Source organism: Diabrotica virgifera, chromosome 5 (assembly GCF_917563875.1).
Source record: "Diabrotica virgifera virgifera chromosome 5, PGI_DIABVI_V3a".
NCBI lineage: Eukaryota > Metazoa > Arthropoda > Insecta > Coleoptera > Chrysomelidae > Diabrotica > Diabrotica virgifera.
The window spans coordinates 2,927,211-2,951,575 of NC_065447.1; the positions used below are offsets into that span (position 1 = coordinate 2,927,211).

The following is a 24,365-nucleotide window of genomic DNA, read 5'->3' on the forward strand; positions in this document are numbered from 1 at the left end:
GGTCGTGCGCTGGTCGAGTGGAGTTATTTACCAAATTTAAATACATATATCGTTTCTTCCGATTCATAATTATACTATAATATAATATATTAAAGTTTTTAATATTGCTAATATTATTAAAGTTTTTAACATTGTATTTTAATATAATTTTTTTTATTAATAATAATATTATGTATTGAGTTGCATAATGTATATAGTTGTATAATGTATTGCACATTGCACCTAGTTAAAAAAAGTAAAAGATAAATACCGCGGTTTTTTCATATGAAAATGCAAAACAAAATATACAATTTGCAGAGTAAATACTTGTTTTTTTTATAAAATAATATAAATTATATGTAGGTAGGTAGAGTAGCTAACCGTTGATAGCAAAAGTAGCTACGCCATCTGTAAAAAAGGTATACTACATACATTGATCTCGCTAAACTCAACCGTTATCGAGATAAACGCATTTTAAATCTGCGAGACAACATGCATAATTTTTTGCATAAGTAATATCATTGTAATTACACCCGAAAAATAACTTAAAATCATAAAAATTTACAAAAAATGTATCGCAAATTTCTTCAAATGGAATTTGCGATGCAATGACATAAATATGAGAACTAGCACAATTATTATGGTTTCATGTTTATTTTTCGGGTCTAGCTACAATGATTACTATGCAAGAAATTATGTTGTATCGCAGATTTAAAATGCGTTTATCTCGAAAACAGTAGTTGAGTTTATTAGTGAGATGAATGTAGTATACCTTTTTTAAGTAAAAATATTGAGAGAACAAAAATTTTTATTTAAAAAGCATATAGAGTAAGGGATAAAAAATTGAACGTATTATAATTGAGCGCTGAAAGACGTATGTGGCGCCCTCTGGGTAATACATCAGTTTTGGTGGCGAATTTAGATTTCTCATCCCAAAAAACCCCCATTTACTAAATTTCGGGTTGTTGTCCCATGCCTGTCAGGAAATATTCAAGAATAAATAAAATAAAAGTTTAATTTTGACACCCTGTATTTCGGTTATTATCAACTTTTGTACTAAGGTAAGTTAGCTTAAATCGACCTATTTTAAGCTCAGAAGTCTACGGTTAAGCTATGGCCCATTCTTTAACAAACACCCTGTATAAAATATGATATTACCTGGATGTTTTCTTTTTACATGTGCCGTCTAGTTAGTAGATTTCGAAAAGTTCATGTTACACTTAGTACAACCATTGATTAAGGTATTGGAGGTACAGCAACCCCTAAATACCTCAATCAACGGTACAACGACAACGATTCATTTTCTACTTATAACATAAAAAGAACACTTTGAAAATAAAACAAGAGTTTAATACATTATAAAAACAAAACTAAATAAATAATTTCTAACAAGGGTCAAAAACAAAAACCACACTTAAAAGTTTTAAAAATTCACACCACCTCAGTTACTCAAATTTTTAAACACGACGTGTCTCAAGTACGATTGCGCGAAGCCGTGGAATTTATGAGACGCACTCGGTCTGTAGATCCAAGTCTGCGAAATGGGCATATAAATAATAAAGTTTTGATGTATTTAACCACTTTAAAGATTCACATTGTAAGGCATGAATGAATCAAATATGTAGTACCTTTTTTTACGTTACTATAAAGAGTGATCTGTAGGTACCTTGTGGCTATGCTTGACTTGAATAAAACAATAAGATATGAAAAATCACAAAGTTTAGTAAATTTGGGAAAGTATCATAAATACAAATACCGATGTTGAAACGTATTTAAATACCTAGTAAACCTAGTATTTAAATACTAAAAATGTACCCAAGTTTTGGGTAAATTTCCATCTTAATCATTCACGCTTTTTGTATATTTCATATTTTTAACTTGGTATCGGAGCTAATGGGCCGCATTTCAAAATTGAAATATGTACTTATTTGACTATTTGTAGGTATTTTATTAGACTTTAGAGCATTTAAATACCAAGTATGTACTTATTTAAAATTATATTATAGAGTATATTTAAATACTTGGCATTTAAATACTTACTCTAAAGTCCAAAGTTTTAAATACATACTTACAAAAAGTACATAAGTTTTGAAATACCTACTGCTCAATCAGCTCTGATACCAAGTTAAAAATATAAAATGTGCAAAAAGAATGGATGATTAAGAAAAAAAATACCCAAAAACTTTCCCAAATTTAATAAAATTTGTGATTTTTTTTTATATCTAATCGTTGTTTTATTTTAGTCAAGCATATACAGGGTGTAACAAAAATACAGGTCATAAATTTATTCACATATTCTGGGACCAAAAATAGTTCGATTGAACACAACTTATTACCTTAGTGCAAATGTGCACATAAAAAAAGTTACAGCCCTTTGAAGTTACAAAATGAAAATCGATTTTTTCCAATATATCTAAAACTATTACAGATTTTTTATTGAAAATGGACACGTAGCATTCTTATGGCACTAGCATCTAAAGAAAAAATTATAGTGAAATTTGGACACCCCATAAAAACTTTATGGGGGTTTTATTCCTTTAAACCCCCCCAAAATTTTGTGTACACGTTCCAAATAAATTATGATTGTAGTACCATTAGTTAAACACAATTTTTTAAAATTTTTTGCCTCTTATTTCTTTTTCAAAAAGTCAGTTTTTATCGAGATATTTTAAATATATGTCAAATCCACCACAATTTGTATATGGTTAAGTACGTTTATGGAGACTTGGTAATATTATGAAAATTTACTTATGATTTACATTTTTAGGTATGTTTTGAACCATATTAAAAAAGAAGCCACATCTCAATAAAAGGTGCCTTCTCGAAAAAATACAAAGAGGCAAAAAAGTTTTAAAAACACTCTGTTTAACTTACGGTACTGCAGTAATAGTTTAATTGGAACGTACACAAACATTTGGGGCGTTTAAAGGGGCAAAACCCTCATAAAATTTTTATGTAAACATATTAAAAAAGAAGCACCAACTCGATAAAAACTACCTTTTCGAAAAAATACTAAGAGGCAAAAAAGCTTTAAAAATATTGAATTTAACTAATGTTGCCACAATAGTAATTTAATTGGGACGTACACAAAAATTTGGGTGGGTTAAAGGGAACAAAACCCCCATAAAATTTTTATGGGGTGCCAAATGTTACTATAATTTTTCTTTAAGATGTTCCAATTATAAGAATGCAACTTGTCCATTTTCAATAAAAAATCTCTAATAGTTTTCGATATATTCGAAAAAATAGATTTTCATTTTGTAACTTCAAAGGGCTGTAACTTTTTTATGTGCATATTTGTACTAAGGTAAGTTAGGTTCATTCGAACTATTTTTGGTCCCAGAATATGTGATTTAATTTATGACCCGTATTTTTGTTACACCCTGTATATAGCCACAGTATAGGTAGGTAATACATACATATCACTCTTTATAGTAATAACTTTTCAGTTTCATTTTTAAATACATCTACAAAAAGGTACTACATATTTGATTCATTCATGCCTTACGTGAATTTTTCATTTCGCCGATTCAAGTTTATATAAGCGACCCAAATTACCGGGCACGAAGTAGTGGGTCAGGATTTAGACAGTACTACTACTTTTGAACTACGAGTTTTTAACTGAGGACCGAAGCTATAGCCCTATACCGGAAGTACAGAACGTTGAAATTTGGCAACAGTGAATAGAAGGCCTATAAAAATATCTGCTTGTGGTTGTATGTGGTTATGCAAATGTATTCTGTTCACCAAAACGTTTGGTTCATTTTATTATTTTTACTTACTTTTAATAGAAGATAATTTATAAAATTAATTATTTTCGATTGTCCATGCCTTGATAGTCCAAGCCAATTTCGATGCTATACCTAATAATTTAACGAAAAAACGAAAAACTTTCAAATCGATTTTTCTAGAAAACTGTGTATCCTACCGACTTAAAGCACGAGTATCTTTTGAGTACTAGAATACTTAAAAGGTAAAGAAAAAAAGTTATGCGTTAAAAATAAAGTTATGCGTTGACCTACACAAAACGGACAGCTATGACCGGTAAGGTAATAGAAATTACCAATTGATAGAATCGATTAATCTCTGGAGGATAAATAAGTGTACAAGTTTTCGTTTTTCTAAATAGAAATGTTCTGGAGGTAGTTAAAAAAAAATACAAGGCACCATCTGCATCTAGCTCCCTTAAGGAAGCATTTTAGGACTACTTGAGTTGGCTTAAATTGTCCTTGGAATCTCCGGTCTTCGTTTGTCAGGGGAGTTTCTGTACACCCTGTATATCTATAAATCGGCCCTCTATTTGACAGCTCAGCAGTGTTGCCACATCTAATGAAATCATAAAAAGGCGCCAATTTTGGTATTTTTTGAGGTTATAATGTTACAATAAATAATAAACAAAAATATTACCTGCTTAAATAATAAAAAAAATGTATGGTGAAAAAGGATTTGCTCTAATAAAAGAATTATGTAGGAATGAGGACCATTTACCTCCCTATAATGTAAATATGCTATTTTATTTTTGAATTTGATACCTTTTCATGTGAGCGACAATTCATCATTAGTATACAATTTTCTTTTTTAGACTGAATTGATAAATGCTGTTACTCGAGAAACTCAACAATTAACCGATGAAAATGTTGCAGACGCGTAAGTAAACCACATTCACTTCATTTAGCTAACATAACGAAATAAATAAAAGTTTTGATTACCAAAGGAGGGTTGAATCTGGGTTTGCAAGTTACAGGCGACATTAGTGAAGAAGTCATTAAATTCATTAGGTGTAATTTTTGTTTCTAACTTGCCTTTAGACTTGTTTCTGTGTTCATTGATGATATCCCACATACACTTAACTGGATTGGATGCAGTTGAAATAAGGTTATCATTGGCCCTTTGTTTAGCAGATTTTATTGCTAATTTGTAATCTTTTTTGTAATTTGCTAATAGAGTTTTCTGAGCCAATGTAGGAAACTCATCATACTGCTCCTTTAGCAAGTGCAGAGTTTCCGTCATGGACTTCAAATCATCGTTGAACCAGTTTATTGGTCGACTTTGATCTCTACGTTTTTTATAGAATTTTCAGGAAAAGAGTGTAAGAAAGCCTTATTTAATTCATTATGAAATACAATGAATTTAGCTTCAGCAGGCAAGTCAGAATCTTTTAGAAACTCCCATTTTAAACCTTCGACATATCGACCCATGCAACGAAGACTATAGTAACTCAAAAAACGTTACATTTGACTTACTATTATGATATTATTATCCTTTTTAAGCTTTATTTGGTAGAAAAGTATGGTAAATCAGGTATGAATTTTAAGGCAACCAGTAAAGCATTTGCATGTGTATAGTAAGTTTACTGACCCACACTCCTGCAGGCGAAAACCATAGTAAGTTGAGTTACTGTAGTCTTCGTTGCAAGAAACAGCAGAAGGTATTGCAAGTTTGCGTCAAACTGTTTGACTTACTATAGTTTTCTCTAGTTAGATTCTAATTTTAGTTATTCCAATTAACTATAGAAATGTGTGTTATTATATTTTTTTTAAATATTATTGCTTTACTTCAATAAATCCGTTACTAGTAAACTAGTAAGTCTAGTCTCGAATAAGTATTTTTTCGTTAACTGTTTCGACGAAAGTCTACAAAATTTAGCAAAAAACCTATTTTTTGTTATGTTTTATGTTTGATCTGTGAAATCCCTTAATACCCTTTATATAAATATATAACAGAAATAAGTAAGATGTATTTCTTCCAAAGATAACGTCATTTACTGTTACTAAGTATAGAGTAAGTATGTTTTTTTCCTTAATTGCTTCGACAAAACCTATAGTAAGTCTTCAATATTTAGCAAAAAAAATGTGTTTTTTGTTATGTTTAAACTGTGAAACCTTTTAAAACGCTTTACATATAATATACCAGAAATTTCAGGTTGTAAGGCGTATTTCTTCCAAAGATATCGTCATTTCTTAGAGCAATCTCTTTGCGAAAAATTTTCAAACGCGATTATCTCAGTTCAACCAAAAGTGAGTTACAATAGTCTTCGTTGCATGGGTCGATATGAGAAAAAAGAACATTTACCCTTTTGTGTAATTGGTTTGAAAACAGATCTAACAAGTGCTGGATCACTACCACTAGTAGACACAAGGACAGGGCCCCCGTAACCGGGTGTGCAATGCGTGCGGCGTACGCAGGCGTAACCTCAAAGGGGCGCCAAACCGAAGGTTTGGTTTAAATGAGATAATCATTTTTTATATACAATTTTAATTATTTCATGAACAGCTAGAGAAATCTCAAAAATCAAATATTGTGTTATTACTGAAAAAATAATTATTCCCGTCCTGAAATGTTGAATTTACTTCGTCAAAAATATATTACATTTTGTTGTTCCTTCCTAATTTTTTTCTTTGAAGTAGATTGAATTACGCTTGGCATACCATCCAATTGATTTTATGTTGTAAACTAAAACGACACTCAAAATAGTCAAATAAACATCAAATCACACTCCTTGATGAGTAGAAACATAAATTAACACCCATAAAACGCAACTTAGCAGTTTTACTCCAACAGAAACCCAACTTGCTGGATCAAGCAGTTTTACTCATATAAAGTGAATCTTTTACTCGAATTTATGATAATTACCCTTAAGTAAACAAATACTCTATGAATTATGATTATGTATTTGACTTGAGTATCTTTTCCCATTCGTCTATGCATTTATTAGGCACAAAGGGTACCAAACAAATATTATTTACTATTACTGGTGAAGGGGTGGTTTCCTACAGTGAAAGGTTAATAATTACCTACGACTATTATTGCAATATCCGTTGGGTTTGTTCTGCCCTGATTTTAAACTTTTGTTTTCGTGTAAAAAATATTGGACAATCTTTTTTTAGTTGTTGTTATTTTAAGTGGTGTGGAAATTAAATTAATTGTGAAAATGGTATCATAAGCATTGCATAGATAAGAATAATAATAATTCATTTTAAATATTTATAATCGGGTTTCCTCTAATAAAATCCACAATTTACTGAAAAAAAAAGAAAATAATAATAAATGCTGTTATGACAATTACATACGTTTCACCGAATTTTCTATACAAAATAACGCAAGGCATTTTTGGAAATTTGTAGGTAGCAAGCGTGAAAACGATTGTATACCTGACTCAATGACCCTGAATGACTCTGTAGCTTCATGTGGCAATGATATTGCCAACTTATTTGCAGATCACTTTTCATCAGTTTATAGTGATATTACTTTAAATTGCAATGTTGACCATATTCAGTCTCAACTCAATATCTCATCATATCGTATCCAGATTTCCAAAATTTACGAAAAGCTTTCATCATTAAGTGTCAACAAGGGTCCTGGGCCTGATGGTATACCACCTAATTTTCTTAAGGAATTCAGTTTTGTACTATCGCGACCTTTGTTTCATATATTTAATAAATCTTTGGATGTAGGTCAGTTTCCAGACTTTTGGAAACTTTCTTATGTCACACCAATATATAAATCTGGTAATAAATCTAATATTAGTAATTACCGCCCTATATCTATTCGTAGTGTTATACCAAAGGTGTTTGAGAGTATTATAACTGATTTCCTCACCTTCGATAGCTCCGGGATCCTAAACTCTCAGCAATTTGGTTTTACTACAGGTAAGTCTGCTGAACTGAGTTTGTTGACCTATGTTGATTTTCTGTCTGAAGCCTTGGAGGAGGGACTTCAAGTTGATTCAATTTATACTGACTTTTCCAAGGCCTTTGACAGAGTAAATCATGAACTCCTGATTCAAAAGCTTAGCTCCTATGGCATAAGTGGACCTTTGTTGCAGTGGTTACAGAGTTATTTAACCGAAAGATTTCAACAAGTTCGAGTAAACCACTTTTACTCACAAACCTTTCCAGTTAAGTCAGGTGTACCACAGGGGTCCCATTTGGGTCCATTACTCTTTAATATATTTATTAATGATATTACCAACTGTTTTCACGATTGTAACGCCTTGCTATTTGCTGATGACTTGAAGTGCTTTAAAGTTATAAAAAATCATTATGATGCTGCCATATTGCAATCAGAACTGAATAACCTCTCTGCATGGTGTTCACTTAACGGTATGAACCTTAATTCAATCAAATGTCATGTAATTAACTTTAACCGTACTCACCACCCAATATTATCAAACTATTACATTGATGGCCAATTGCTCAACACTGTTAATAGAATCAAGGACTTGGGGATTACACTGGAAAACTCTCTTTGTTTCAATACTCACATCATCAATGTCATTCAAACATCTATGAAAATGCTGGGTTTTGTAAAAAGAACAACTCGTGATTTTACAAACATATCCAGTATTAGAGTTCTTTACTTCTCTTTGGTCAGGTCTCACCTTGAGTATTGTTCTTCAGTGTGGTCCCCACACTACTTGGTCTACATTAGGAAACTTGAACAAGTCCAAAATAGTTTCTTCCGTTACATTGCTTTTAAGCTTCATACCTATCAAGATTACGCTGTATGGCAGCATCAACTGCAGGTCCCTTCTCTTGCAAGCAGGAGAAAACAAAGGGACCTTTTGCTATTATTCAAGATCTTAAATGGTATATGCAGTTGTTCTCAACTACTTAATAAGATCGCACTGTTTGTACCACCTCGCACCACTAGACAAGTGCGAACATTTTATGTACCATTCCACAGGTTTAATTATTCAATTTTTTCATTCGTACCCAGAGTCTTGAATTTAGCAAACTCCCTTTGCAATTTACAACTGTTCGACAACTCCATCAGTCGTTTTAAAAGAAATTTAGATGGGATCAATATTTGAGTGAAGCGTATGTAATTTGTTAACTTGGTTTTGTAATTTGTTAACTTGGTTTTATGATATTATTTCATAGTACATATTTACTTCTAATATTATATTTATATTTCTGTATGTCTGTTTTTTATATTATATTATGTTATTGTTTTTTTTCTGTACACTATGTATTTTTGTAGAATTGGGCTTGCCCGTAAAATAAATAAATAAATAAATAAAATAATTAAGACATTGTGTCTGCGTAACTTGGAACCATATGGGAAACTTTATTAATTTTACGGAAAAATTTATTCTTCATAAAATGCTTTGCATAGTCTAAAAACTAAAATGCAACCAAATATTTAAAATTGTGTCAATCTTATGAGTGTCAAAAATATGAATTTCAGTCAAGAGTGCCGTATATTTCACAATATCGAAAATTATTATTATGAAAAGTTGTTTGTAATTAATTAAAAAGTATGTTTTAATAAATATGCAATTACATTCTTTTAATTGAAATTTTTTTTCTCAAATAAACCAACAGACCAGCAGATACCCAACGCCCTTTTCATTTATTACGAATAATGCGATAACTCTTTTATTGTTATTGATTAATTAATTAATAATAATAAAAGAGTTATCACATTATTTGTAATAACTGAAAAGAGCTAATTATTAATAATAAAAGACTTATCACATTATTTCTAATAAATGAAAAGGGCGTTGTTGAAAAGTACACTTAATGTATGATAAAAAGTTCTTTCTAAAAAGCTTTGCATGGTCTAAAGTTTAAGATGCAACCATCAAATCCTATCAAATTTTTTTAATTTTATATGAGATATATGTAAAAAAATATGAGTTTCGATCAAAAGTAAAGTGCCTTTCTAGATCACAATATATTTCAATTAGAAGGATGTAATTGCATATAGAAACTTAATTTTTAATGCTGAACAACTTTTCATAATAACTTTTCAATATTGTGAGATCTAAACGTACTTTGCTCTTGATCGAAATTCATATTTTTTGACATACCTCGTATAAGATTCATAAAATTTGATATTTTATGGTTGCATTCTGAGTTCTAGACAATGCAGAACTTTTTATGAAGAATAACTTTTTTCGTAAATTTAGTAATAAAACAGTTTCCCATATGGTTGCTAGTTATATAGACACCCTGTATAAAATTTGTTTGAAAACTTTGAAATGACAAATTATTATTGTTTATTTACTTAAATGTATATTTTTAATTTAATATGCAGGGTGCTTCATTAATGTTGCAAAAAATTTAAGGGGAAGGCGCAAAATGTCGCCTGTCAAAATTTTCAATGTGTTTTAAATGTATTCATTTTTTTCGAATTCTGAGAAAACTAATAAGTATTTTTTAAAAATTTAAATGCAAAATGAAAGATAACGTTATTGCCGAGGGCCGACAGTCCCTTAAAATAAATAAAAAGTTACTTTTGAATTAAATATTTGCAATTATTAAAAATCACACTAAATTTTCTCTTTTATTTTTACCCCTGTAACTTAAAATAAACATTATAGAAGTTTTCAGGGACTTTCGGCCTCAGTAATAATGTAGTCCATCGATACTCAAAGTGTGTTCCGCGGAACCCTAGGGTTCCGCGATACCGCTGTAGGGGTTCCGCGAGAATTTAGAAAAAAAATTCAAAACACCTCTCTCTGTTCGACTTTTCTGACGCGGTATAGCACTATTCACGAGACGTGGTCGAACCACAGGTCGAACTTAGTTGCCTCCTGTTGCCTCATACAATTTTACTAGCCTGTCACCGCCCATACACAACTTAGTGTGACCAAAGAATACCCCAACCAACTTGGTTGGTTGGGGTATTCTTTGGTGACTTTCCTTAGTCAGTACTGTCAGTAGTCAGTCGACAATTAGGGTTCGGAGCGATGAGTACCTACCTGCTAGAAAAAAGTCTTTATATTCTTACTGCTGTATTCTGATCGTATCAGTTTAGTACTTTTGTTGTTTGTGTTCGTACGTTATTTTGTGGTTTTTAATAAAGAAGAATGGAACGTTGGCTTAAAGGCGTTAAACGTGATGCTAAACAACATCTTCTACTGAAGCAGAATGTTCGAAAGCAGTACGCGCGGAGTATACAGCAATTACCGGTCAAGACGATTATGCAACGACGTCAAGTTCCACGGTTTCAAAGGCGAAAAATAGGAAGTTTGATGACACAGTTTCCGATTTGTTGATTCCAACGGCTCACCTATCTGTATTTTATGTAGTAAACTGTTTCCTAATAGTTCCAATGGCACCTGCTAAGTTGCGCCGACAGTTAGAAACTGTACACCCCGAGTTTAAAAACAAGACTAAAGAATTTTTTATACGTAAGAAAAAAACAATTATTGGAAAGTCAAAAAACTATAATGCATGTAACCAAAACTTTCAATGAAAAGGCCACAGAGGCATCATATTTAGTTAAATATCGCATTGCACAAGCAGGTGAAGCGCACAATATCGCTGAGAATTTAATAAAACCACGTGTGTTAGACATAACAAAATGTATGCTCGATGAAAAATCTGCAAAGCATCTTTCTATACTGTACCGCTATCGAACGATACTGTTTCACGGCGTATTCATGATCTGGCCAGCTACGTCAAACAAGAACTACCTAGTTACACGTCTACAAAAAACACGATTCGCCTTGCAAATAGATGAGTCTGCTGATGTCGCTGGTCTGGCTATCTTGCTGGTTATCGTGAGATATCCATAAGAAAGTTCTTTTGATGAAGACCTGCTTATGTGTTCACCGCTGCCCACAAACACAACCGGAAAGGAAATTTTTAATAAAATAGTTATGTTTTTTGAGGAAAATAATCTCAGTTGGAACGATTGCATTGACATTTGTACAGATGGGGCCAAGGCGATGACAGGTACAACAGCAGGATTAGTGTTACGAATAAAAAATAAAGCTCCTAATTATAGCTCCAGCCATTATATCCTGCATAGACAAGCACTTGCGATAAAGCAAATGCCGTCAAATCTACAATTAGTAATGGATGAAGCAGTAAAAAGAATTAATTTTATCAAATCACTACCATATTCCCGATTGTTCTCATTATTGTGTGAAGATTATGGGAGCAAATATTAAACACTGCTGTTCCATACAGAAGTGCGATGCTGTCTCGGGGTAAAACTTTAACAAGGCTATTTGAACTTAAAGCCGAGTTGCAAATGTTTCTTTCAGATACTTATTTCAATTTGAAAGACCGTTTTTATGAAAAAACTTGGTTGTTCCGACTGTCTTTTATGGCGGATATCTTTCAAAAACTGAACGATTTAAATTTATCATTGCAAGGTAAACAGACAACAGTGTTCCATGCCTGTAACAAAATAACTGCGATCAAAAGAAAATTAGATTTTTTAATTATTTGCGCCAGAAAGAGAAAAATAGAAAGCTTTACATCACTCAGTTTGTTAGCGATACGGACTCAGAAATGTTCCAAGATGATGTATTTGAAGAATTGGTCAAATATCTCACTTCCATGCGTGCATCTTTTGATGTATTTACCCGAAGAAGAGAACACAAAAATGAAACTGAATTCATGGATTCATAAACCCAACTTACAAAAGCCCGAAAATATGTCAAACGAAATATACGAATCTCTTTTAGAAATATCATCAGACACATTTATTAAGTCATTGTTTAAAACGACGCCTCTAAAGATTTTAGGTGCAGAATCCGTGACGAATATCCAATGATTGCCAAAATGGCTCTGAATATTCTTCTCCCCTTCCCAACAACATATTTATGCGAAACAGGATTCTCCACATATTATGCAGCCACGAAAACAAAATACCGCAATAGACTGGACGCCGAACCTGACATGAGACTTCAAATTAATGTCATCTATCAAACCTGATATCAACCAATTGATGAAAAATAAAAAACAGTTTCATACCTCCCATTAGTTAGATTTTTTTATTGTTATGTAAGTAAGTAATAAGTAACTGTTACATTGGAATTTGATTATGCTTATTAATAAAAAATACACTTTTAAAAACTAATGTTTAATTATAGGGTTCCGTTAAGTATTTTGCTTTCCAAAAGGGTTCCGTCACCAAAAAAGATTGAGAACCGCTGAGTAGTCTTTCATTCTGGGTTTAAATTTTTCAAAAATATTTAATTGTTTTATGCAGGGTGAGTGGGGAGGAACGCACCAAACTTTAAGATTGTATAATATACGTAAAAATAATCAAAAATAACTCATGTTGTTATTCGATTTTCATTTGTTTCCGAGATAGGGGGTGTTAAAATTTTTCTTACAAACTGACGATTTATTTATTGCTCTAAAATCGGTTGAGGTGTGCAAATGCAACTTGGTGGGTTTTAAGACATAGTTATTGCGCATGTTTTGACATAAAATTAAGAATTTTATGTTCACTATTGGCGCGCGTACGGGTAATAGTCTGAAATTTTTTAAAGATAAAAATGGTACGCCACTGAAATATTTAAAATTAAAAGACTTTCTTGAATTCCTTGTTCAATTTGTAACAAAAAATCTATCTTCCCTTTTTTTCATGCGACGCTTCGTTTCCATGCAAAAAATAAAGCATCTTAACATAACGCTTACAAAGTTTTGGACGAAGTTTCTATGTACAGTAGACTCCCATAAGTTCGGCCTCGGTTAGTTCGGTCTCCGCTTAGTCCGGACGGCTCTCTGAGCATTAGTCACACCTTTGCACATCAAAAATCATTAGAAAAGAAAATTCAGAAAAAAAATTACTGACTTTTTTTAAGTATTTAAGAAGCCAAACCACCAATGTCCAATAATATTTTTAAATTTTATTAGGCCTAGAGTTCTGTAAGTATTGTTTTATAGTATTTTTGTGACGGTCTATCTTTTCATATTATGTTAAATATGTCAGAGTATTCCTCTGTGTTGCCTTCTACTTAATGTACCAAGTATTTTGTTTTTGCTAGATCCATACAAACAATAAATGGGCATTTTTTAGATAAGCATATCGGTTAGTTCGGTCACTTTTAAGTTCGGCCTAGAGGTCCCGAGGTGGCCGAACTTACGGGAGTCTACTGTATATGAATAGAATGTGTAGAAACTTATTTCCAATACTTTGTAAGCGTTAAGATATTTTATTTTTTGCATGAAAACGAAGCGTCGTATGAACAAACATGAAGATAGATTGTTTGTCAGAAATTGAACAGAGAATTCAAAAATAATTTTTAATTTGAAATATCTCAGTGGCGTACTATTTTTTTGTTTCAAAAATTTTAGACTATTACCCGTACGCGCGCCAATGGTAAATATAAAATTATTAATTGTGTGTCAAAACATGTGCACCAACTATGTCTTACCACCCACCAAATTTCATTTGCACACCTCAACCGGTTTTAGAGTAATAAATCGTCAGTTTGTAAGAAAAAATTTTAACACCCCGTATTTGGGAAACAAATTAAAATCGAATAACAACATATAAGTTATTTTTGATTATTTTTAGGTATATTATCCAGTCTTAAAATTTGGTGCGTTCCTCCCCACTCACCCTGTATATGTAGTAGATTTAAAGGGCGCTAAAATATGTCCTGCACGCTGGCGCCAATCAGCCTTGCGGGGGCCCTGCACAAGGAAATCAAGAAGCTGGCCACAATGATCAGAGAGTGCAGTCTCAACAACCTTCACATTACAGTCATGATGATCCAAACTCAGAAATATATTGTCCAGACAATTATTCCCCCTTGTGGGTTCAAAGACCAACTGGGATAGTCCAAAAGAGGAAAACAAGCTACATACTTCAAAACATTCTCGAGTCGCAGAAGGAAAATTCACATTGAAGTCCCCCACAACCAATAAATTACCTTTACCATGAACTATAGTCAATGCTTGCTCCATTATTTCCAGAAAAATATCCAAAGAAGCAGAATTACAGTTTCCTGTAAACTGAAATTACATATAATTTAGATGTTTTTAAAAAAATACAACATATTTCTACGCATTTTACAACAGTCATGGTATTTACTTCATTTACTAATTTAAAATCATACATGGATTTAAGAAAAATAGCTGAACCTCCCCCTATGCTGTCTCGGCAACTGGCTGCAGCCAATCTATAGTCGGTTATATGTACGGCTTCAATCTCTCCATTAGTGTGCCAATGCTCTGTTGCACAAACAATGTCACAGTTTTTGTCAGCTAAGAACATTTCAAATTCATTTATTTTATTCCTCATTGAATGTATATTTATGTGAAATAGCTTTAGTTTATTCTTTTGTTTTGCACCACAATCAGGCTCTTGACACTTGGATGCAGCATCTTTTTTAAATGGAAGGTCATCTACAGCATTTGGTTTTATGACCTCATCACACTCGCTTGCTTTTACTTTTAAAAACCTCTATTGTCAAATAAATCTTTATACCTGTTCATGTGAAATCTTTTTACCCCTACACCAGCTGGCCAGAAGTCAGGTTGATACATCTTGTCCTTGTGGTTAAATCTTCCACTCCAGTTCATCTACGAACTTCTTCGTTTCTTATCTATTTCTTGAGCTTATTCCAAGCAATGATCTCTCTGTTTTATGTTGTTTCCTCTATTTTTCCTCTGATGTTTTCTTGAATATTACGAATACTGCTGAAATCTTCACATTAACATTTGATTTTATGCATTTTAGCCAGATTACGGCAAACGAGACTGGCGATTCAACACTATTAAACACAATGAGGGTCCGTAATGCAGCAGTGAAAAGAAATACCAGATGCTTAATGGCATATCATTATAATCGTCTCAGATGTCTTCGAACAATGAGATGGGAGTTCGGAAGTATTTTGCCTGCAGATATAAAAACAAATTTAAATCCAGATGAGATAGAATGGTTTACAAAATATTCCAAAATTTTGGCTGTTTATATGAGGCAAGTATAAAAATATGTATCTGTCAATCTAAATAAAGAATAATTACTTGTATACTTCTCTCAAGAAAATCACAGCCTAATTTGTTCTATTTCCGTTTCATTCTTTTGTACAGAATGTATAAAGTTATTGTTTGATTTATGGTTTAATTTATGATATAGAGTGGAGCCTGATAAGAAGAAGGAAGAGAGGTAGACCACGAAGATCTTTCAGTGATGAAGTTGGTGTCTGAATCTGCAGTAAGGGGACTGGCGAAACAGAAAGAACTGGAGAGAACGGTTGAGTGACGGAATACAGTGAAAATTGTGGAAATCCATACATATTATGTACTAAGGATTTCTATACTTCCACCAAATTTATTATAACTATGTGACTACAGCTGTTTCGGCAGAGTGCCTTTCTCAAGTGATTTAGTTTACAATGTGTTTGCCTTTTTAAGGTCTTTAATTAACTGAAGAGGTTGAGGAGTGGGGAGCTGTTTGTCTCGAGTTGGTCATTCAGAATTATATCTGTATTTTTTAATTTATTAATTTCCATAGATTCTAATAAAGATAGCTTAAGGCTAAGAATATGCAGAATTTGAAACTCTTCATTAAAAGAATGATTATGATCTAGAAGGTGAAGTGCGTATGTAGAAGTGTCTGTTTTTCTATTGTTGAAAGCCCTTTTGTGTTCTGCTATCCGTTTGTCAAAGGTTCTGCCAGTTTGACCGATGTAAGTTTTCGGACAGTCACCACAAGTTAGTTTGTGGACACCACTCTGTAGTTGTTTTCTCTTTCGGCTCTTATTGTTCTTAATATATTTGCTTAAGTTGTTAGTTCTGAAAGCTGGTGTTATTCCTTTCTTTTTTATGTATCTGGCTATTTTTGTTGTTATCTTGCCAGTATATGTGATAGAGCAGAAGGTACTGGGTTCTTTCTGTGGTGGTGGATAGACTAATTTCAGGGCTTTCTTATGGAGTTTTTGGTTTAAAATTTTATTAATTGTTTGTTCGTTATAGCCATTGTTTACTGCTATTTGTTTAATAATGTTCAATTCTATTTCGAAGTTATTTTTTGACATGGGAATTTCTGTCAGTCTATGTATCATGCTATGGTAGGCTGCTAATTTGTGTTGTGTAGGATGGGATGAAGAATTGTGTATAGTTGTGTCAGTATGGGTAGGTTTATGATATACGGAGAACTCATGTTTGTTGTGTAGTCTGGTAATTGTTACATCTAGAAAGTTTATGGACTTATTCTGTTCTGTTTCTATTGTAAACTCAATATTACTATGAAGTGAATTAATGTATGATAGAAATTGGTCAAGTTGGCTGTTAGTTCCTGTAAAGCATACTAGTATATCATCCATGTATCTCCACCAATATAAGAACTGTTTAAATACGGGATGTTTAGAAATAGTTGTTTCAAGCTGGTTCATAAATATATCTGATAGCAATGGGCTTAGAGGATTACCCATAATAAGTCCTGCACTGTTGTTTGTGTATATTTGATTATTGAATTCAAAATAGTCTTGATTTATGCAAATTGAGGAACACTAGGAAAAAGATTTTTTACGTCAAATGAAATTAGTCTGGAGTTGTTGGGCAATTGAAAATGTTTTATTTTATTAACTAATTCTAGTGTATTTTTTACGGTGAATTTAGGTGAAAATTTAGTGTATTCTGTAATAATATCTGACAGTTTTTTTGAAAGTCTATATGACGGAGCTGTATAAAAAGGAACTACAGGCCTTATTGGGTGGTCAGGTTTGTGTAGTTTAATAAAAGAGTATAATTTAGGAGGTTGTGGATTCATACTATGTATTAAGGTATTTCTGTTCTGTTGGATTTAATATTGATTTTGAATTTTCAATGGCTAGTTTAATTTGTTTTCGGTACTTTTCTGTGGGGTCTTTGTTTAGTGTATACTATTTTGTAGATACCACTCACATTTTGGTTATTTAAAAATTCTATTGTTTGGTTATTATAGTCTCTTTTATTTATAGCAATAGTAGTGTTACCTTTGTCTGCTTTTGTAAATATACAGCTCCTTTTATACAGCTCCGTCATATAAACTTTCAAAAAAACTGTCAAATATTATTACAGAATACACTAAATTTTCACCTAAATTCACCGTAAAAAATACACTAGAATTAGTTAATAAAATACATTTTCAATTGCCCAACAACTCCAGACTAATTTCATTTGACGTAAAAAATCTTTTTCCTAGTGTTCCTCCTACAGAAACTTTTGTTCTAGTTAAAAATCTTTTAGACCATAATAGTACAAATCCGATCATTGCATCTGAAATTTTACACCTTCTTGAAATTTGCATAAATCAAGACTATTTTGAATTCAGTAATCAAATATACTGTGACACTATTTATAATAGTCCGCTCACAACCTGGCCTATTTCTTCCTGAAGTTTCTCGGCGTTACGAGACAATACCATTCCTATCCACGGCATTCGGAGCGAGCGCTACCGAAGTATATAAAGATGGGAGATTCCGTCTGCCAGGCCAGTCAGTGATCGACGCGCGACGCGTAATATTACTGTATTCGAATCGAATGTATTGAAATGTATTTATAAGTTATCGGAATTATTATGTTTAGTTAGTAAAATCATAAATTTGAGTTTGTAAATAAATTAGATGTGTTAATTTGAGTTATTTGTAACTAAAATAAATAAGTGATGTAAAATAAAATAATAATAAGTAAGTCTTCCTTTATTTCAATTAAACTTAGTGTCTAAAAACATAAATAATAAAACAGTAAAGACACTTGCATAACAATACACAAACAACAGTGCAGGACTTATTATGGGTAATCCTCTAAGCCCATTGCTCAGATATATTTATGAAGCAGCTTGAAACAACTATTTCTAAACATCCCGTATTTAAACAGTTCTTATATTGGCTTATATTAAAAACATGGCGGCCGACGATGATTGTGTGTCGGAAGATGGTGATAAAAATAATAAAAATAGTGGCAATATGAAATGTTGTAATACAAAAAAGTGCTCAGTATGTGTGTGTATAAATTGTTTATCGATTTATCACCAAAGTTGCGCAAAAAGGTGTCCAGAAATCAAGTTTTTGGATGAAACTAAAATAACATGTTGTCAAGTGGTGAAAAAACCGGACGACAAAAACGGTAAACAATTAGTGTTAGCAGTTGAAAACAAGTATTTAAGGGAACTGGTCGATGAAGTAAAGGATAAAAATAAAATTTTAGCCCTAAATAACGAATTATTGTTAAGCGGCAGTTTCACATAGCAGTTCACTGTTATCACAGCGACTGTTAGGTAGGCGTGGTTTGACTGTCACCTTTTCTTCGTTGTGAATCATACCACTTCGATCGCAGTAGATTGTTATAAGAATTACTGCGATAAGTAGAAATAATTCTAGTTTTGCTATCGCAGTAACTTATTTATAAAATAAAAATGGCGAAATCTGGCGAAAACACATTACGTTCGCGGACGAAAAAATGTTTTTATTCATTTAAGAGAAAGGATGCAATTGCGGAAAAGGTGGGTATATATTATAGATAAAGAAACCATAAAAAAAAGATAGCATCCATAAGAGCAACGTATCTACTAGAAAAAAGGAAAATTCATGATAGCCAACCAACAGGAATGAGCACAGATGATTATTTACTGTCCAACAGTGCCATGGTTTTAATGGTTCTGTTAATATGTAAATTATTTTCCATGTCAAAGCCAGGTATGTTTAATAACGGTGTGTTCACTCAATATCTTTTTTTACTGTATGCTCGTTTCGCCACCGAGGGTACTTTTTTCCATAATATTTTTTTTCTTCAATAGTAATAAATAAGTTGTTACACCATCTACACCTTTTTTTTATTCGGCGCCATCTTTAAAAGCTGACTATTTCATTTGGACATACGGGTAGTGAATCAGTAGGTAGCAGTAAAATCCATCGCAGTAGATATATCCCCACCGCTAAAAGCCGCTGCGTTAACAGTCAACTGCTATGAACACATCCGCAGAAGAACGTGAAGACACTAGAGAAGAATTTCAAACAGTGGTTAGAAGAAACCGACAAAGAAAAAACATAGGTACGGGGAATAGTTTCAATGATAAAGAATTGGAGTTCTCAGGAGAGGAGCGTAAAGTATGGCTCTACATAAATAGAGTAAAAAGGGTCGCAACTGAAGAGGTGATTAAAAAGTATATTAAAAATAACGTGGAGTTTGAAAGCGAAATAGTACAAGTGAAGGAATTACCATCGGATGAAAATCGATTAAAAGCGTTTGTCGGAACAGCATCTCTCAAGAAAAAAGATATTTTATATGATCCATCTTTTTGGCCTAGTGGTGTAGGAATAAGTCGTTTCGATTTTAACCGTCACAAGGATTTTCTAAGTGGGGGGAATTTTGCAGTACTGTAAAAAATAATCACCCAAAAGTGACACAAAAAAAAATTTCAAAACAGTAAATTAATTTAGTTTTTTATGTTGACGAATATTTCGCTCTGCGTATATGTATGTGTCTATGTATATATGTATGTACAATTTTCGAAATAAATATTCTTATTATTCTTATTATTATTATTATTATATTGGTGGAGATACGTGGATGATATACTAGTATGCTTTACAGGAACTAACAGACAACTTGACCAATTTCTATCATACATTAATTCACTTCATAGTAATATTGAGTTTACAATAGAAACAGAACAGAATAAGTCCATAAACTTTCTAGATGTAACAATTACCAGACTACACAACAAACATGAGTTCTCCGTATATCATAAACCTACCCATACTGACACAACTATACACAATTCTTCATCCCATCCTACACAACACAAATTAGTAGCCTACCATAGCATGATACATAAACTGACAGAAATTCCCATGTCAAAAAATAACTTCGAAATAGAATTGAAAATTATTAAACAAATAGCAGTAAACAATGGCTATAACGAACAAACAATTAATAAAATTTTAAACCAAAAACTCCATAAGAAAGCCCTGAAATTAGTCTATCCACCACCACAGAAAGAACCCAATACCTTCTGCACTATCACATATACTGGCAAGATAACAACAAAAATAGCCAGATACATAAAAAAGAAAGGAATAACACCAGCTTTCAGAACTAATAACAACTTAAGCAAATATATTACTAAGAACAATAAGAGCCGAAAGAGAAAACAACTACAGAGTGGTGTCTACAAACTAACTTGTGGTGACTGTCCGAAAACTTACATCGGTCAAACTGGCAGAACCTTTGTCAAACAGATAGCAGAACACAAAAGGGCTTTCAACACTAGAAAAACAGATACTTCTACATACGCACTTCACCTTCTAGATCATAATCATTCTTTTAATGAAGAGGTTCAAATTCTGCATATTCAAAATAAAGGCCTTAAGCGAAATTAATAAATTAAAAAATACAGATATAATTCTGAATGACCAACTCGAGACAAACAGCTCCCCACTCCTCAACCTCTTCAGTTAAAGACTTTAAAAAGGCAAACCCATAGTAAACTAAATCACTTGAGAAAGGCACTCTGCCGAAACAGCTGTAGTCACATAGTTATAATAAATTTTGTGGAAGTATAGAAATCCTTAGTACATAATATGTGTGGATTTCCACAATTTTCACTGTATTCCGTCACTCAACCGTTCTCTCCAGTTCTTTCTATTTTGCCAGCCCCCTTACTGCAGATTCAGAGATCCACTTCATCACTGAAAGATCTTCGTGGTCTGCCTCTCTTCCTTCTTCTTATCAGGCTCCACTCTGTTATTCTGTTTGTCCAACGTTTTTGGTCTGCTATTCTGACATGTCTGTACCAGGTTAATCTCTTGTTTTCTATGTAGGCTGTTATGTCTGAGTTCATTCCCATTCTTTTCTTAATCTCTATGTTATTTATTCTATCTTTTCTTGTTATTCTGCAGCTTCTCCGTAGAAATTCCATCTCCGTTGTTTTTATTTTGTTTGGTTTTCTTATTTATTGTCCAATTTTTACACCCATACGTCAGGATAGGTACTTCTTGTCATGATGTTATTGTTATATATTTTTCTTTTTATACTGATGTTCTTATCCCACAGTACTGAGTTTAATTTTCGTATACAGTCTTTTGTTTGTCCTAGTCTATTTTATATATTATATTTCCCAGTTGTTCCTTTGTTTGATATTATGAAAGCTTTGTTAGCTATTCAGTTTTCTATAGGTTTATTTCCCTCCCATTCTTTATTATGTATATTCCTGACTTATGATATTTATCTATTTCAGATCTATTGGAGAGAATGGAGTCAACCTAGCAGTAGATACCAAGCCTCCTAAGGCATTGTACATTGAAGTTCAGTGTTTAATGGATTACGGAAGATATGAACTAAGTGATGGAACTACTTTACTCTTGAAGAAAGATACCAGACACTATTTGCCAAGGAGTGAATGCGAGGAACTCATTAGGCAAGGAGTTTTTCAACATGTTGTCTGATAATGTTTTTTTTTTAATAAATTATTTGATCGTTTGTCTTTGTCTATTATTTTAAATATCTTGTATTATACAGCGTGAGTTTTATGTATGGAACGCCTCAATTATCTCAGAAATGGCTCGCACGATTTTTATAGATTTTGGTGGGTAAAGGTCTTCTAATGGCAGCCGATATTATAGTGATATTTAAATTGTTGTCAGATCTTCCGTTTTTCTGGAAATCTAATGAACTTTCTTATTTCAAATAGAACACCCTTTATACATTTTTCGTTTTGAAATCCTTAAGAAATACTGATTATTTTTTATATGCCGTAATTTCGAAGTTATTTAAGTTTTCTACCCGGGCAGATATTATTTTAGGTTCTTTGGATGATTGGGAGCAAAAATATGCCAAAAATTCTAATGAGGAGCTGATAAACAAAGAATAATATCGACCTGGGCCAAAAAAATTGATTTTTATAATTTGTTTTAGAAATTAAAAAAAAAATTAATGAAATGAATGTCGACACGATTCAAGTTCTCTGTTAACCCAGATATGACGACAATATCAAAAGGCACCGCTAGGAAAATATTTCAACATGCGATTCAGAGAACCTATGCGAAACGAGTCTTTGTACTCTAATACTAATAATTGTTACTAATACCATACTGTGTATTAGAGTACAAAGACTCGTTTCATATAGGTTCTCTGAATCGCATGTTGAAATATTTTCCTAGTGGTGCTTTTTGATATTTTCATATCGGGGTTAACAGAGAACTTGAATCGTGTCGACATTCATTTCACTTATTTCTCGTTAGAGGGCGTTCTAATCTTACTATTTATTTATTTATTAAGCGCAACAGGCCTTGTAGGCCTAGGGCTAAAATGTTTACATTTCTGATTACATAAATACTATAATAAATAACTTATAAAACTTAAAATTTTTATTTAATTACACTTATTCAGTCGTTTTATACACTCCTTCACCACCTCTCTCCATCTCGTTCTGTTCAATGCTAGTTCTTTCCATCTCTCTAATGTTACTTTTCTTCAAGTCTTCATACACACTGTCCTTCCATCTTTTCCTTGGCCTGCCTTTCCTCCTCTTTTGTATTGCATTCGTGAAAGTACCATTTTTGGCATTCGTTTACTTCCCATTCTCTCGATGTGCCCCAAGTATCGTATTCTCTGTGCTTTGATCGTCGTCGTGATCGTTGGCTCTTGATATAGTTCTTCCAATACTTTATTGGTTCTTCTTCTCCACTGACCTTCTATTTTCACACCTCCATATATTGCTCTTTGCATTTTTCTCTCCCATCTTTCTAAAAGGTCTGTTTCTGACTTTTTGAGCATCCATGTTTCGCATGCATATGTTACTGTAGGTCTGATAACAGTCTAATAAATTCTTATTTTTGTTTTTCTTGATACGTATTTGGATTTCAATAATGTGCGTAATGCTCCATATTTTTTATTTCCTTTGGCTATTCTTGCCTTTATCTCCCCTTTTTCATGACCATTTTCATCTATTTTGGCTCCCAGGTAAATAATTTCTTTGGCTCTTTTGAACGAGTATGTTTTTTCTCCATCTATTTGTATTATGATGTTATTCTCTTTTTCTTTTTGGATCTCTCCCATTATCATATATTTTGTCTTCTCTTCATTTATTTTAAGTCCAAATTTTTTGGCTTCTGTTTTTCATTAACTTTTGTAGTTCTTTTTTGCTTGTTGCTAATAGCGTCAGATCATCTGCAAATGCTATGCATCGTGGCCGTTTTTTAAATATCGTTTCTTGCATGTTTATTCTGCTTTTCCTGATTATTCCTTCCATCTAACCTTACTACGCTACAAATAGTTTTATTTTGTACCGAGAACTACGGAAGTTTTTGATGTAAATTTGTCTTCTTGCATATCATCCTTGACAAACCGTCTATTTTCTATTAAAAAAATAATAAATGTAGCAATAACGTCGAAATTACGGTATTTATGTATAGGAAATATTACATGAAAAATAATCAGTAGGTAATTCTTAAGGACTTCAAAACGCAAAACATATACCCATTGAAAATATAAAAATATGTCCTATTTGAAATAAGAAAGTTCATGAGATTTCCAGAAAAACGGAAGATCTGACAACAATGTAAATACCACCATAATATCTCCCGCAACACAATACCCTTATTTTAAAACCATTGATTATAGACACGGTCTATAATCAATGTTAAAACCTATAAAATTCGTGCAAGCCGTTTCAGAGATAATTGAGGCGTTCCATATAAAACT

General features: G+C 32.4%; 1 protein-coding gene and 1 long non-coding RNA gene across 2 annotated transcripts in view; one reads left to right on the forward strand and one right to left on the reverse strand.

Annotated features, from left to right (window-relative positions):
• Positions 1-24,365, reverse strand: part of LOC126885614 (uncharacterized) — a 177,097-nt gene that overhangs the window by 78,722 nt on the left and 74,010 nt on the right. The window lies entirely within an intron of this gene.
• Positions 4,311-22,142, forward strand: LOC114333422 (DNA replication complex GINS protein PSF1). The gene is made up of 4 exons (XM_028283294.2): positions 4,311-4,478; positions 4,562-4,626; positions 15,418-15,657; positions 21,901-22,142. Exons 1-4 carry the CDS (start codon positions 4,407-4,409, stop codon positions 22,106-22,108), a joined length of 585 nt encoding a protein of 194 aa, XP_028139095.1. The 5' UTR covers positions 4,311-4,406; the 3' UTR covers positions 22,109-22,142.